Consider the following 12,172-nt stretch of genomic DNA (forward strand, 5'->3'; position numbering starts at 1 on the left):
TTTTCTTTTCTTTTGTTTTTTTTTAAATAATGAGAAAAGATCTTGCAGAAGTTCTAAGCCCAAGTTTTTATGCTAATGGTCACTATTCAGAAATCATATTATAACTGGGTCTGTGGGATTTTTTTAAAATTAATTATTTGCTTAGGTTTATGATAATCCATTTTTTGTTTGTTTTGGGATGGGGTCTTGCTTCGTTGCCCAGGCTGGTCTCAAACTTCTGGGGTTTAGTGATCCTCCTGCCCTGGTTGCCCAATGTGCTGGGATTACAAGGCGTGAACTACCATGCCCAGCCCATGATAACCAGTTTTGTTGTTGTTGTTGTTGTTTGAGACCGTCTCGTTCTGTCACCCAGGCTGGAGTGCAGTGGCACGATCTTGGCTCACTGCAACCTTCACCCCCCAGGTTCGAGCAATTCTCCTGCCTCAGCCTCTCAAGTAGCTGGGATTATAGGCATCTGCCATCATGCCTGGCTAATTTTTGTATTTTTAGTAGAGACGGGGTTTCACTATGTTGGCCAGGCTGATGTTGAACTCCTGACTTTAAGTGATCCACCTGCCTCGGCCTCCCAAGGTGCTGGGATTGCAGGTGTGAGCCACTGCACCTGGCCTGATAACCAGTTTTTTTTCTTCTAAGGATATATGGAGTAAAAACTCCAGGTCACTGCAGACCACACTTTATGTGTCCAAGTTTGACACTGTGCTGGCACCTGGCCCCCACCCCCAAACATATGGATGTATGAGTCACATCACACCTCTAGCTTGTCCCAAGATAAATATAATAGTAGCCTCAGGAATAGTGAAGAGGCCAACAATTGAGTGCTTTCCATTCAAAGGAGCTTCAATTTTGATTTATTGTAACAAAGTTCATTTCACCCAGAAAAGAAGCCCTTTCATGTTTAGCCTCATGGTGCATGCTTCCTATCAAAGTGAAACTTCTTTATTAAATTGGTATAAGAATTTATGAACACATATGGATAAGATAAAAAAAAAACTCTTGGAGTTGAAAATGCTGGCAAAAATGGTCAGGCTAAGGGATTGATGTCTTCCTTATGCGGTGTTTGGCAAGTAGAACACAACTTTTTGGCCTCCTGGAGTCTTGGGATTTGAGAACATCACTCAGGCCCTCCATGGTTCATCTGGAAACATCCTGCTCCATCTCAGAGCCATACACTTTCATTTTTGCCCTTGGTGATGACATTTTGGTAAATGTTGAAATGCGGAGGAAAGGGTGTGAGCTTTTGCTCCTGAGAGAAAGCTACCCAAGCCATCTTTTATTGCTCAGCTGGTGAAGTTGATATAAACAGACATTCCCTCTTGAAAATTAAAAGTGGAGAATTTCTCTAGTTGGCATAAATGTCCTGTCCTTGTCATGACAGAAAGATTACTCCCACGGTTTCCTCAAAGAATATCTGCAGGTGACAGCAGTGAGCACCTTTTCAATCCTAGGCAGTGTGAGTTCCCTCCAAGCCCTGGAGAGAATGCCACCTGCCTTCCTCTCATCCTGGTGCCAGGGGTTAGGGCCACACATCACCCCCCATCCCCACCCCTGCTCCCTGATGTGTTTGGCCTGAGGGACCCTCTCTTCAAGAGCTGTACACACAATCCCTTAGAACATTTTCCTGTCCTTGGGGTACTCTCTGGGTGGCCCCTGAGACTCCTCCAGTGTCCCTGGCTGGGAGCAGCACTGCCACACAGAGGGGCATCTCACTGTGTGTCCGTTCCCCGATCCCCATCCTCATTCACCCATTGACCGTCCTCTGTCATTCCAAGGTTTTTTTCATCAGAAAGGTGACAGGCCTGTGGTTGTCATTCCTTCAGCCACTGTTGCAGGTCATTGACTGAGGTCACCATAGATTTCAAGGTCCTTGTGTCCTTGTGGAAGACAGCAGGGGGCTGAGGCATGGCTGGGACTCACTGTGGCTCTTGGCAGGACGTGCCTTCTTTCTGGCACGGTTCAGGTCAGGGTCTCTCCATGCTTGGTAACATGCCCAGGAGGCCCACCTGGGTTCCATGCTTTTCTTTCCATTTTCACTCACGTAACCAGCATCCCTTGTGAAAGAGGAAACTCAGGCCCAGAGAGATTGGCAGTTCAGGACCACCGTGACTGTAGTCGTATTTTGAAGTCAAACCAGCTCCAGCCCACATGTCTAGCTCTTCCTGGCTCTGCTCCATTCAGCTTTCACAGATGCTCCACACCAGTGTGACATCGGTCCTGCCGTTGTTATTCATTTGCATCAAATGTTACTGGAGAGATATGTTTTGTTAAGCTCAAATAGTGACTATTTAGAATTCAGAAGAGAGAGAGACTTCTGTGCTTTCTGCATTCCAGGTTGTTGCAATTGATTTTTTTCTGCTTTTCTAACAACTGCCCTGATTATCTGTTTTGCTTCCATTTTCTGTTGCTTCTTGCCCTTTGCTTGCAAAACAAACAGGCAAGCCTGGTAAGTAAACGCTTTTCCCCCTAATTTGACACCTGCCCATTGCAACCCTTTGTTTGTTTGTTTTTCTATTTTTGTTATTTTTGCTTTGTGTATTGCTGCATTCCCCCCACATGATTTCATGATGTTTTGCCTGAAAAAGCCAGAAAAGTCTTCAGGAGCATTGTTTTGTTGTTGAGTGTAGGGTGTCTTTCTCCTGATTTGAAGAACCTAACTGCGTTTGTCATGTACAAAAGGATTTGTGAAGCATTCTTGCCTCCCCCGTCTCCTGGGAACGGGGTAATTCTATTTTTAAAAAGGGTTAGGTTGAGAGGAAAGGAAACCTGAGGCAGGTGAAGTCTTGGATCCAGGAAATCAGATGGACTTGGTTTGGTAAACAGCTCCTTTACCAAGTCAGGTGAAACATACACATGGGCTCAGATCAGCCCAGAATATACACCATACAGCGTGCTGGGAACTAAGAAAGCAGCCAGAATTCCAAGAATAAAAACAAGCATTTGATTATTAGAGACATGTTGAAAGGCCCTTTCTTTTAGGAGTGTGGGTGTAGCAAGCAGGTTGTTGGCGATTCTATGTTAAAAAGCTCCCTCTTCGCAAGCCACTGTGACACTGTTGCTCTGATTCCAGGGGTTACAGAGTTTATTATGGACAATGAGGCTCTTAATAATGGGTTACCAATACGGGACTCTTCCTTCTTCTTGGGGGCTTTATATACATTTTCTCATTTAATCTCCTGCAAATGCCAGGAGATACAAATACTCTTTCTCCCTATTTTAGACAAGGAGGCTGAGACTCAGAGAGTTTCAAACCCTGCTCAAGGTCACTCGTATGGGAAGTGTCAGAGTGAGAGCTCGAACTCAGGCAGTTCAGAGGCTCCTAGCCACTGGCTTGGGCAGCTCTGGGCTGCTGGTGGTGAGCGCTCTAGGAGTCCCACGATCGCAGAGTCAGGTGGGAAGGACATTCGGCATCTTCAGGGCCAGTGGTTCTCCAAGCAGGGTCCCTGCCCCAGCAACATCTGCGTCACTGGGGAACTTGTGACCTGTGCACATTCTCTGCCCCACCCCAGACCTCCTAATCTCACGCCGTGGGGTGGGGTGTAGCAGCCTGCGTGTGAACAAGCCCTTCAGCTGAATAAATCCACACTCACATGGGAGAGTCTTTGGAAATGAGGTGCTGGGACCCTAAGAGGTCAGAACTTTAGAGCAAGCTTATGTCGGGACTGGAGCTGAAACCGAGGAAATGACCCCACCACACCACACGGTAACAGTGTGCCTAGTTCTGGGGTATGGCAAGGTGCAGATCTGTCCGGAACCTAAGGGAAAGAAACTCATACAACAAAATCTCCCTGCTACTAAGGGAGCTGCATCCTCCAAGGTCTGTCATTACATAAGGCCCGTGTAGAGACGTGGTTATGATCACGGCTTCAGGCTTGGCTTTGGGCTCTGCCATTTTCTCAGTGAACAGTGACTTAGCTTCTCAAACCCTCTGTTTCGCCTTCTGTAAAATGAGGGTGAGAAAAGCTGCCTGGGTGGTTGTGATGCTCTAAGTTGTTCACTCGTCACATGGACATGTATCAAGACATCCTGTATGCCCGGCACTATCCTAGGCCCTGGGGCAGAGCAAGTGGACAAAACAGACTCTGGTGCCTGCCCTCACAGAGCGTGCATTCATCAGGGAGATGAGCCGCTGATACACCAGCATAGGCACGCACGCACACACGTGCACACATGCGTGCACACATCTGATACAATGATAAGGGGTGGCTGCTGCTGCAAAGAGGAAAATGAAGGACTCTAGAGGAAGAGGAGCCATTTCCAGTACCTCTGGGGAGGTGACATGGGATCAGAGCCCTGAGAGAATGTTGGAGAGCCCTGGAAGCCCTGGGGCGGGACCCCCTGGGGCATTGGAGGCCTTCGTGGCTGGAGCAGAGAGGCCTGGGAGGGTAGAGGGCAGAGCATGTGGGCAAGGATTTGGGTGTTATTTCCATTTCAGAGGGAGGTCACTGCGGGGGAGCTCTGAGCAGGAGTGAGGTGGCCTGGTTTGCACATTAGGAAGCTCGGTCTGGCTGCTGAGTGCTGGCTTAGGGACAGTCAACACCTAGAGCAATCAGCAGGGCGCCCGCCACATGGAAGGGTCCAGTCAGCGCTGGCTCCCGTTGTTCTGTTATTTCCAGATGTGATCTGTCTATGGCAGCCAGCCCTCGGAGTCATTCCAGGTGGCAGGCAGCCCCTTCCCCAGTGACGAGGGCCTGGTAGAAAGACAGGTCTGCTGAGCTCCTTCCCCAGGAGCTCTGAGTGGGCGCTTCTCCCTTCCCCACTCTGCTGTCACCAAGAGAGCAAATGGTTCCTCACCCACCTGGGCCGGGGATGGATCTGCACAGAGGACAGAGGGGTGTTTTGTATAGTGTAGTCAGAGAAGGCCTTTCCCATAAGTGTAGAAATGATTTTCTAAGCAGCCATAAAAAAAGAACAAAGTCATGTCCTTGGTACCAGCATGGATGCAGCTGGAGGCCATTGTCCTCAGGGAATTAATACAGAAACAGAGCGCCAAACACTGAGCATTCTCATTTATAAGAGGGAGCTACACATTGGGTACACACGGACACAAAGATGGGAACAGAAGACACTGGGGAGTTCACAGTGGGGGTAGAAGGGAGACAAGGGTTGAAAAACTGCCTTTCAGGTACTATGCTCAGTACCTGGGTGACAGGCTCATTAGAAATCTGTACCCCAGCATTAGTCACACAGTATGGCCATGTAACCAACCTGCACATGTGCCCCAAATCTAAAAATAGACATTTTCTAGATATTTGGGGCAGATTATTAGCTTGGGATGGCCAAGGGCCGAAGAGGTGGGGCAGAGGACAGTGGTTCCTCTCACCAGGATCAGCCACTCGGAACTGAGCCAACACTGAATTATATTGTACATCACTGAGAAACTAACCTTGACGGAAATAGCTCCATGTTTCTTGGAGTTACAACACTTGCTGTATCGAAGACGCTATCTGTGCCTGCGTGAATGGAATTTCAGAGGAGATGCTTTTTTGGGCTCTGGGTTTCCAGATGTGTTAAGGATCTCCAAAGACCTCCTCTCTGTCCTGATACATAGGAGAGCCCATCCCTCACAGCCCAGACCTCACACCCTTTAATCGTCCCAACACAAAATTCACTAGTGATGTCTTCTTTTTTACTTTACGTATCTGTCTGCTTGCTGTCAACAACCACATAGAATCACCAGGGACACCAGTATAGACCTGTGAAGGGGCCGTACTGATCAGGTTAAGGAATAGTAATGGCTCATTTCTACCTCACGCGAGGCTGCACAGGCCCGGGTCTGGGAAGCCAGGGCTCTGGTTTTTGTTCTGTTAGAGACAGTCTGGGAGGGCTCTGGGGCGTGGGTTCCTCCCAAGGAAAAGCTGGGGTTTGAGATGCCCCCACTGGTGAGGCTGAGTTGCATCTGAGGCCTCGGCTGGCCCCAGAGACCCAGTTTAGACTTTCTGGGCTCCATCATTTGGCTCCTGGTCTCTCCTGCCAGAGGACGAACAGAGAGAGAAGTCAGTCTCCCACCAGACGGTGCAGCAGCTGGTTCTGGAGAAGGAGCAAGCCCTGGCCGACCTGAACTCCGTGGAGAAGTCTCTGGCCGACCTCTTCAGGAGATATGAGAAGATGAAGGAGGTCCTAGAAGGCTTCCGCAAGGTAGGGCTGAGTTTGGGGGCCACGGAGGAGGAGGATCTGGTTGGGAGAGATTGTGGGAGCACTGGGAGGGGGTAGGATTCCAGAAGTTGGTCTTGAGCCACCTGCGAGGAGGGGGTCCATGCAGGCTGGGGAGGCAGACTTGGCTGCCTGGGGTTACACCTGCATCCGAGAGTTCCTGGGGTTCCCACCAGTGCTGGGCATTTGTTCTCGTGGGCTTGACGCCTGTCCTCTGCCCTGCTGTGTCAGAATGAAGAGGTGTTGAAGAGATGTGCGCAGGAGTACCTGTCCCGGGTGAAGAAGGAGGAGCAGAGGTACCAGGCCCTGAAGGTGCACGCGGAGGAGAAACTGGACAGGTAACATTTGGCCACTGGGGGTGGCTCCCAGGGGCCTCCCAGCAGCCCTTTTACCCAGGCAGGCTGGGACCTCTGGCAGCGCCTGTGACATTGGCTTGGAAAGGGGGAATCATCCAAGTGTGTGTTTCAATAAGACTCGAGAGAAGGCACACAGTTAGCATCATTTAATCAGTGGAGGATGCGTGTTGCAATGTCCAGGGTGTCCCGGCACCTTGGTCTCATGGCAATGGAATTGGGTTTGGTGTTCTCATGGGCTCCTGTGCTCCAGCTCCAGTTGGTGGCAGCTGGGGCCAGACCAGGCCACTCTCCCTGCCTGGACCTGGGAAGCAGGAGGTGTCTCTAGTGATCCACAAAAAAGAGTGATAATTCTGAGCTCCCTGTCTCCGCAGGGCCAATGCTGAGATTGCTCAGGTTCGAGGCAAGGCCCAGCAGGAGCAAGCCGCCCACCAGGCCAGCCTGCGGAAGGAGCAGCTGCGAGTGGATGCCCTGGAAAGGACGCTAGAGCAGAAGGTAATAGGGGAGGGGTGTGGCCTCCAGGTGGGCCGGGCTGCTGCTCTCTGTGCTGCTGGCCAGTCCAGCTAGACAGGCTGGGCTTCCCTGGCCACTGCTGCTCCTGAAGACGAGTTCATGCTTCATGAGCATACCCTTGGTTCCTTCTAGAAGTTCCAATTTCATGCCAGCCCTAAGACCAGCTTCCTTTCCACCGTTCCTGGAATTGCAGCCTGCATGTGTGTTTACTGCCATTTTCATTCCTTTTCAACATTCATTTATTTGTTGGATATTTATTAAGTGCCTACAATGTGTTAGGTGTAGCCCTTAAACCTCTGCATCCGGCATGCTTACTGGGTGAGTGGATGGGATGCCCACCAGGCCCTGGCAGTGGTGGCCAGCTGATGCAGACATGGGCAGTGTCAGGGCCGGAAGGGTGCCCAGGTGGCCTCTAGTTCCAGGGACAGGGGTGATCTTCCCGAGGACACTGAGCTTGTGCGCAGGTTTCCTGCTTTTGGATCTGGCACCCCTCCATCCACTGTGAGCACTGTCTCCCTGGGTGTCCAGATAAGAAGCTCCCTCAGCCCAGGAGGGCCCTCTGAGGGTTGCGCTGTTGAGACTGCGTGTGTGTGAGTGAGGGCCAGCCTCTCTCCTTGGATGTGTTTCTCAAGGAGAGGATTTCCAGATGTGCAGCCTCCTTCCAGTCGATTTCCTGAGCCTTGGGGTTCCCCTGCATAGTCATCCACGAGCCCAGCAGCCTGGGTTAGCAGCACGATTTATGCATTTTGGGCCTCGATAGGCAGTGATGGGGCATCCTTTGTTGGCATCAGGAATCCATGTGCCTCCCGAGTGGCCTCTACTACCGCAGGAGCACCCAGCCAGCCCCAGGGGATTGGCCGTCCTCCTTTGCCCACTGTGGTTGGTGGTGGTCTCTAGGGGCATTTGGGCCAAGCAGTGGTGATCTCTGCCCTGGGCAGGTGCCAGTCCTCACTCCACCTAAGTGATGTTGGGGAAAGAGCCCTGGGGAGCAAGAAATGGGGCTCCTGTCCCCACTGCACCATCTGTCATGGCCCTGGGCAAGCCTCGCACCCCACCTCAGTGTCCGGGTTCCATCTAGCCCTGAAAATTAGAAGCCTGTATCGTTGGGCAGATGGATTTCCCTGAGGTCCATATCTGATACTCACCCAGTCTCCACTAGGCCCTGTGCCCTATTGGATGTTCCTGGTTATCCAGAATTTATTCATATTACAGATCATTATTTTCATTTTTTTTTTTTTTTTGAGGCAGGGTCTTATTCTGTTGCCCAGGCTGGAGTGCAGTGGTGCAGTCATGGCTCACTGCAGCCTCAACCACCTGGGCTCAAGTGATCCTCCTGCCTCAGCCTCCTGAGTAGCTGAGACCACAGGCATGTGCCCCCTACCAGGCTAATTTTTTTTATTTTTGTTTTCGTAGAGATGGGGTCTCACTTTGTTGCCCAGGCTGGTCTTAAACTTCTAGAGATGGGGTCTCACTTTGTTGCCCAGGCTGGTCTTAAACTTCTGGGCTCAAGCAGTCCTCCTATCTCAGCCTCCCAACGTGCTGGGATTATAGGTGTGACATTAATTTAATTTTTTACCTTTCTTCTTAGGATGAAAAAGACAGATGGCTACTAGACAGTTTTAATATCAAAATTGCATTAGAAAATAGTTTGGAATATGCATATGTTCCAACTACCTGTTTTATAGGCTCTGATGATTGTTCTTAGCAGTATCCTCAGAACGACATATGCGGTCACAACTGTCAAGTGCAAGTTTTTGCTCACTCACCCAGTATTTATTGAGCATCATTATGGTTTTAGTGTTGAGTGTGCATTTTCTATTCCTTGTCTCTTGATAATCTATGTATGGCATATTTGGTGACTTGAAAAATGGAATGTTTCATTAAAATAAAGATCATATTAGAAGCCAGGCATGTTGGCATGCGCCTGTGGTCCCAGCTATTCGGGAGGCTAAGGTGGGAGGACTGCTGGAGCCCAGAAGTTCGAGGCTGCAGTGCACTGTGATTGTGCCTGTAAGTAGCCAGCTGCATTGCAGCCTGGGCAACAGAGCAAGACCCCGTCTCTAAAATAAAGAAATAAAAACCATACTTCACAGTCATTTTGGCTATTGTAGCAGTTGAACATACAATGTTTCTTGGTGACAAATGTAGCAATGTGTGTGTTTGAGATGGTTCCCCCATTTCCATCAGGGTTTGATGGTGTTTAAATTGCATTATCTTAAACTGAACTTCCAGAGGAATGAACAAATCACACAGGTTCTTCCCTGAAAGACCTAAGTGATATCTAGGGGATAGTCCCATCTTAAAGAGATTCAGAAACATGATTCACCCAGACAATTCTTGAATGGAGGCGCTGGGCATTTCGCCCAATCAGCGCTTTGTAAAGGCTTTTGCTCCATGAGCTGAGCTTTATGATGAGGCAGTTTGCTTAGTGGTGGCTGATGATGCCAAGAGAGAGCTCGGAAAACCTCCGGGAATCACTTTCTAACGGGTCTGCTGATGCCTCTTAGCCATCAGTCACTGTACATAATGTTGTTTAACAGTTACAATGGCAAAGCCATATAGGAGCTGGGGCAACCTGAATTTGTGTTCCAGGCTTGCCACATCTGACTGGCTGTGTGACCTTATACACAACCCTTAACTTTTCTGAGCCTCCATTTCCTCACTGAAAAATGAGGACAATACTGGCTTCCTTGAAGGCACTATTGAGGGAACCAGGGGAGGCCAGAGTGCCTCGGATGTCTTCAGCATGGTGAGCAGCTCACGGTGGGCGCTCCAATAAGATGGAAGATCACTGTTAGCAGCCCCAGCAGGGGCCATAGTGGCAATGAGAGTTTTTCTTTTCTTTTTTTTTTTTTTTTGAGATGAAGTCTGTCTCTGTTGCCCAGGCTGGAGTGCAGTGGTGCAATCTCGGCTCGTTGCAACCTCCGCCTCCCAGGTTCAAGCGATTCTCCTGCCTCAGCTTCCCTAGTAGCTGGGATTACAGGTGTGTGCCACCACGCCTAGCTAATTTTTTTGTATTTTTAGTAGTGACAGGGTTTCACCGTGTTGGCCAGGCTGGTCTTGAACTCCTGACCTCAGGTGATCCACCCGCCTCGGCCTCCCAAAGTGCTGGGATTGCAGGAGTGAGCCACCACGCCCGGCCAATAATAGTAATTTTAAAATTAGTGGTCAGTGCTGCATCCCATTCAGAGCCCCATCGTCCAGCTGGCATTTCAGTGCCTCTCTCGAGTTGTTGACCTCAGATGCAAATTTGAGCCAGGAGGTGGGCCAGGGTTCTGTTCGAGGCAGGCTTCTCCACAGTGGGGACTGCTGCTGGGAAGGACTGGAACTTCCCCTCCACTGAGGAGAGCCACTTCCTCCCCAGCACTGACACAATGATGAGTGACACCAGGAGTTCTAACCTAGAAACAGAGGGCACGTGGCTCTGGGCTGGAACATGTCTCAGGAGTTCTGAGGTTTTCAGGGAAGGGCTCTGCACAGCCTCAGGGACAGGCTTTTGGTGAAGACTGATCTTCCATGGGAATCTCAAGGAAAAGCTGGCTGCAAAACATCCCCAGTATGCTGGAGGGATCCAGCCCCCTTGGAGAAGGCCATTGGAGATCGGTCGTGCTATTGAACTTGATCAGCATCAGAGCCAGCATGTAACCTATCTGAAAGCAAAGCCACACATCCATGATGGAGGGATCGTCCCGCTGGATCCCCTCACTTTCTGAGAAGATGGACAGTGTAGGATCATCTGTGCTAGACAAACCTGTGGTTGGTTCCCCTTGATTAGACAGGCAAGGTGTGGTGGGAGAATCACCTTAAAGCCAGCTCGCATCTGCCCCCCACCCCCCATGACCCTGTAGCCACAGCATCACCTATTTGGCATCCCTCTGAGCAATGCCAGTGATCCCATTCACGTAGAACTGCGTAACCCTCCTTATGCTACATCTCAAAAAAGCCACCGAGGGGTTTACCCCAGACGCTCCTCACCTCAGATCACATCCTTCCCAGGCAAATAAAGGGGAAGGAACCAGACTAGTTAGTCCTTCACTCTGTGCTGGTCACTGCCAGGAAACTATATTTATCACCTCATTTACTTCTCAGAAAGAAACATGTTATCACCTATGTTCTAGAGATAAGGACACCAAGGCTCAGAGAGGTTGTGTAACTTGTGGAAGATCACACAGCTACAGCTGGGATATATACTCAGATTGTTTGGCTCCAAAGTCATTTGTCTCACTGCTTTAGTGGGGACCAAGGGGCCTGGTGGTCTCCCATCTCCCCAAAAAGCCCCATGAGCATTCTGACTGGCCAGATTTCAAACATCAGCAACTTCTTCCTTGTCTTCACTTGCAGAATAAAGAAATAGAAGAACTCACCAAGATTTGTGACGAACTGATTGCCAAAATGGGGAAAAGCTAACTCTGAACCGAATGTTTTGGACTTAACTGTTGCGTGCAATATGACCGTCGGCACACTGCTGTTCCTCCAGTTCCATGGACAGGTTCTGTTTTCACTTTTTCGTATGCACTACTGTATTTCCTTTCTAAATAAAATTGATTTGATTGTATGCAGTACTAAGGAGACTATCAGAATTTCTTGCTATTGGTTTGCATTTTCCTAGTATAATTCATAGCAAGTTGACCTCAGAGTTCCTGTATCAGGGAGATTGTCTGATTCTCTAATCAAAGACACATTGCTGACCTTGGCCTTGCCCTTTGTACACAAGTTCCCAGGGTGAGCAGCTTTTGGATTTAATATGAACATGTACAGCGTGCATAGGGACTCTTGCCTTAAGGAGTGTAAACTTGATCTGCATTTGCTGATTTGTTTTTAAAAAAACAAGAAATGCATGTTTCAAATAAAATTCTCTATTGTAAATAAATTTTTTTCTTTGGATCTTGGCAATAAGTGTGGCTCGAATTTATTTTCTGGGAAGGGTTGAGTCTTTTCTCACCTTTGTCAAATATCAGATTTGGCTTCGTGCTCTTCTCTGTCTGGGCTCATTTCTTTGTCCATAGACTTAAATAATATTTCCTTTGTTATCATGGCTGCATTTGTAGGATGAAGCTAATGAGAAATACTGACTTTCTACTTAAATAATTAAATGGAAATTAATTAATCTCAGCACTGGATTAGCTGAGATTTGGTTTTTACAAAGCCTCATGACTTTA

General features: G+C 49.1%; 1 protein-coding gene across 23 annotated transcripts in view; it reads left to right on the top strand.

Moving 5' to 3' along the window:
• TACC2 (transforming acidic coiled-coil containing protein 2) overlaps positions 1–11,909 on the top strand; it is a 258,017-nt gene extending 246,108 nt beyond the window's left edge. For all 23 annotated transcript variants that reach the window (XM_063782189.1, XM_054660567.2, XM_054660560.2 and 20 more), the window contains 4 exons: positions 5,972–6,132; positions 6,379–6,485; positions 6,875–6,995; positions 11,355–11,909. In XM_063782189.1, coding sequence (XP_063638259.1) covers positions 5,972–6,132; positions 6,379–6,485; positions 6,875–6,995; positions 11,355–11,420 — 455 coding nt within the window. In that variant the 3' untranslated portion in view covers positions 11,421–11,909. The remainder of the gene's footprint in view (positions 1–5,971; positions 6,133–6,378; positions 6,486–6,874; positions 6,996–11,354) is intronic.
• The last annotated feature ends 263 nt before the right edge of the window (positions 11,910–12,172 follow it).

The sequence above is a fragment of the Pan troglodytes genome, chromosome 8, assembly GCF_028858775.2.
Source record: "Pan troglodytes isolate AG18354 chromosome 8, NHGRI_mPanTro3-v2.0_pri, whole genome shotgun sequence".
In the NCBI taxonomy this organism is placed as follows: domain Eukaryota; kingdom Metazoa; phylum Chordata; class Mammalia; order Primates; family Hominidae; genus Pan; species Pan troglodytes.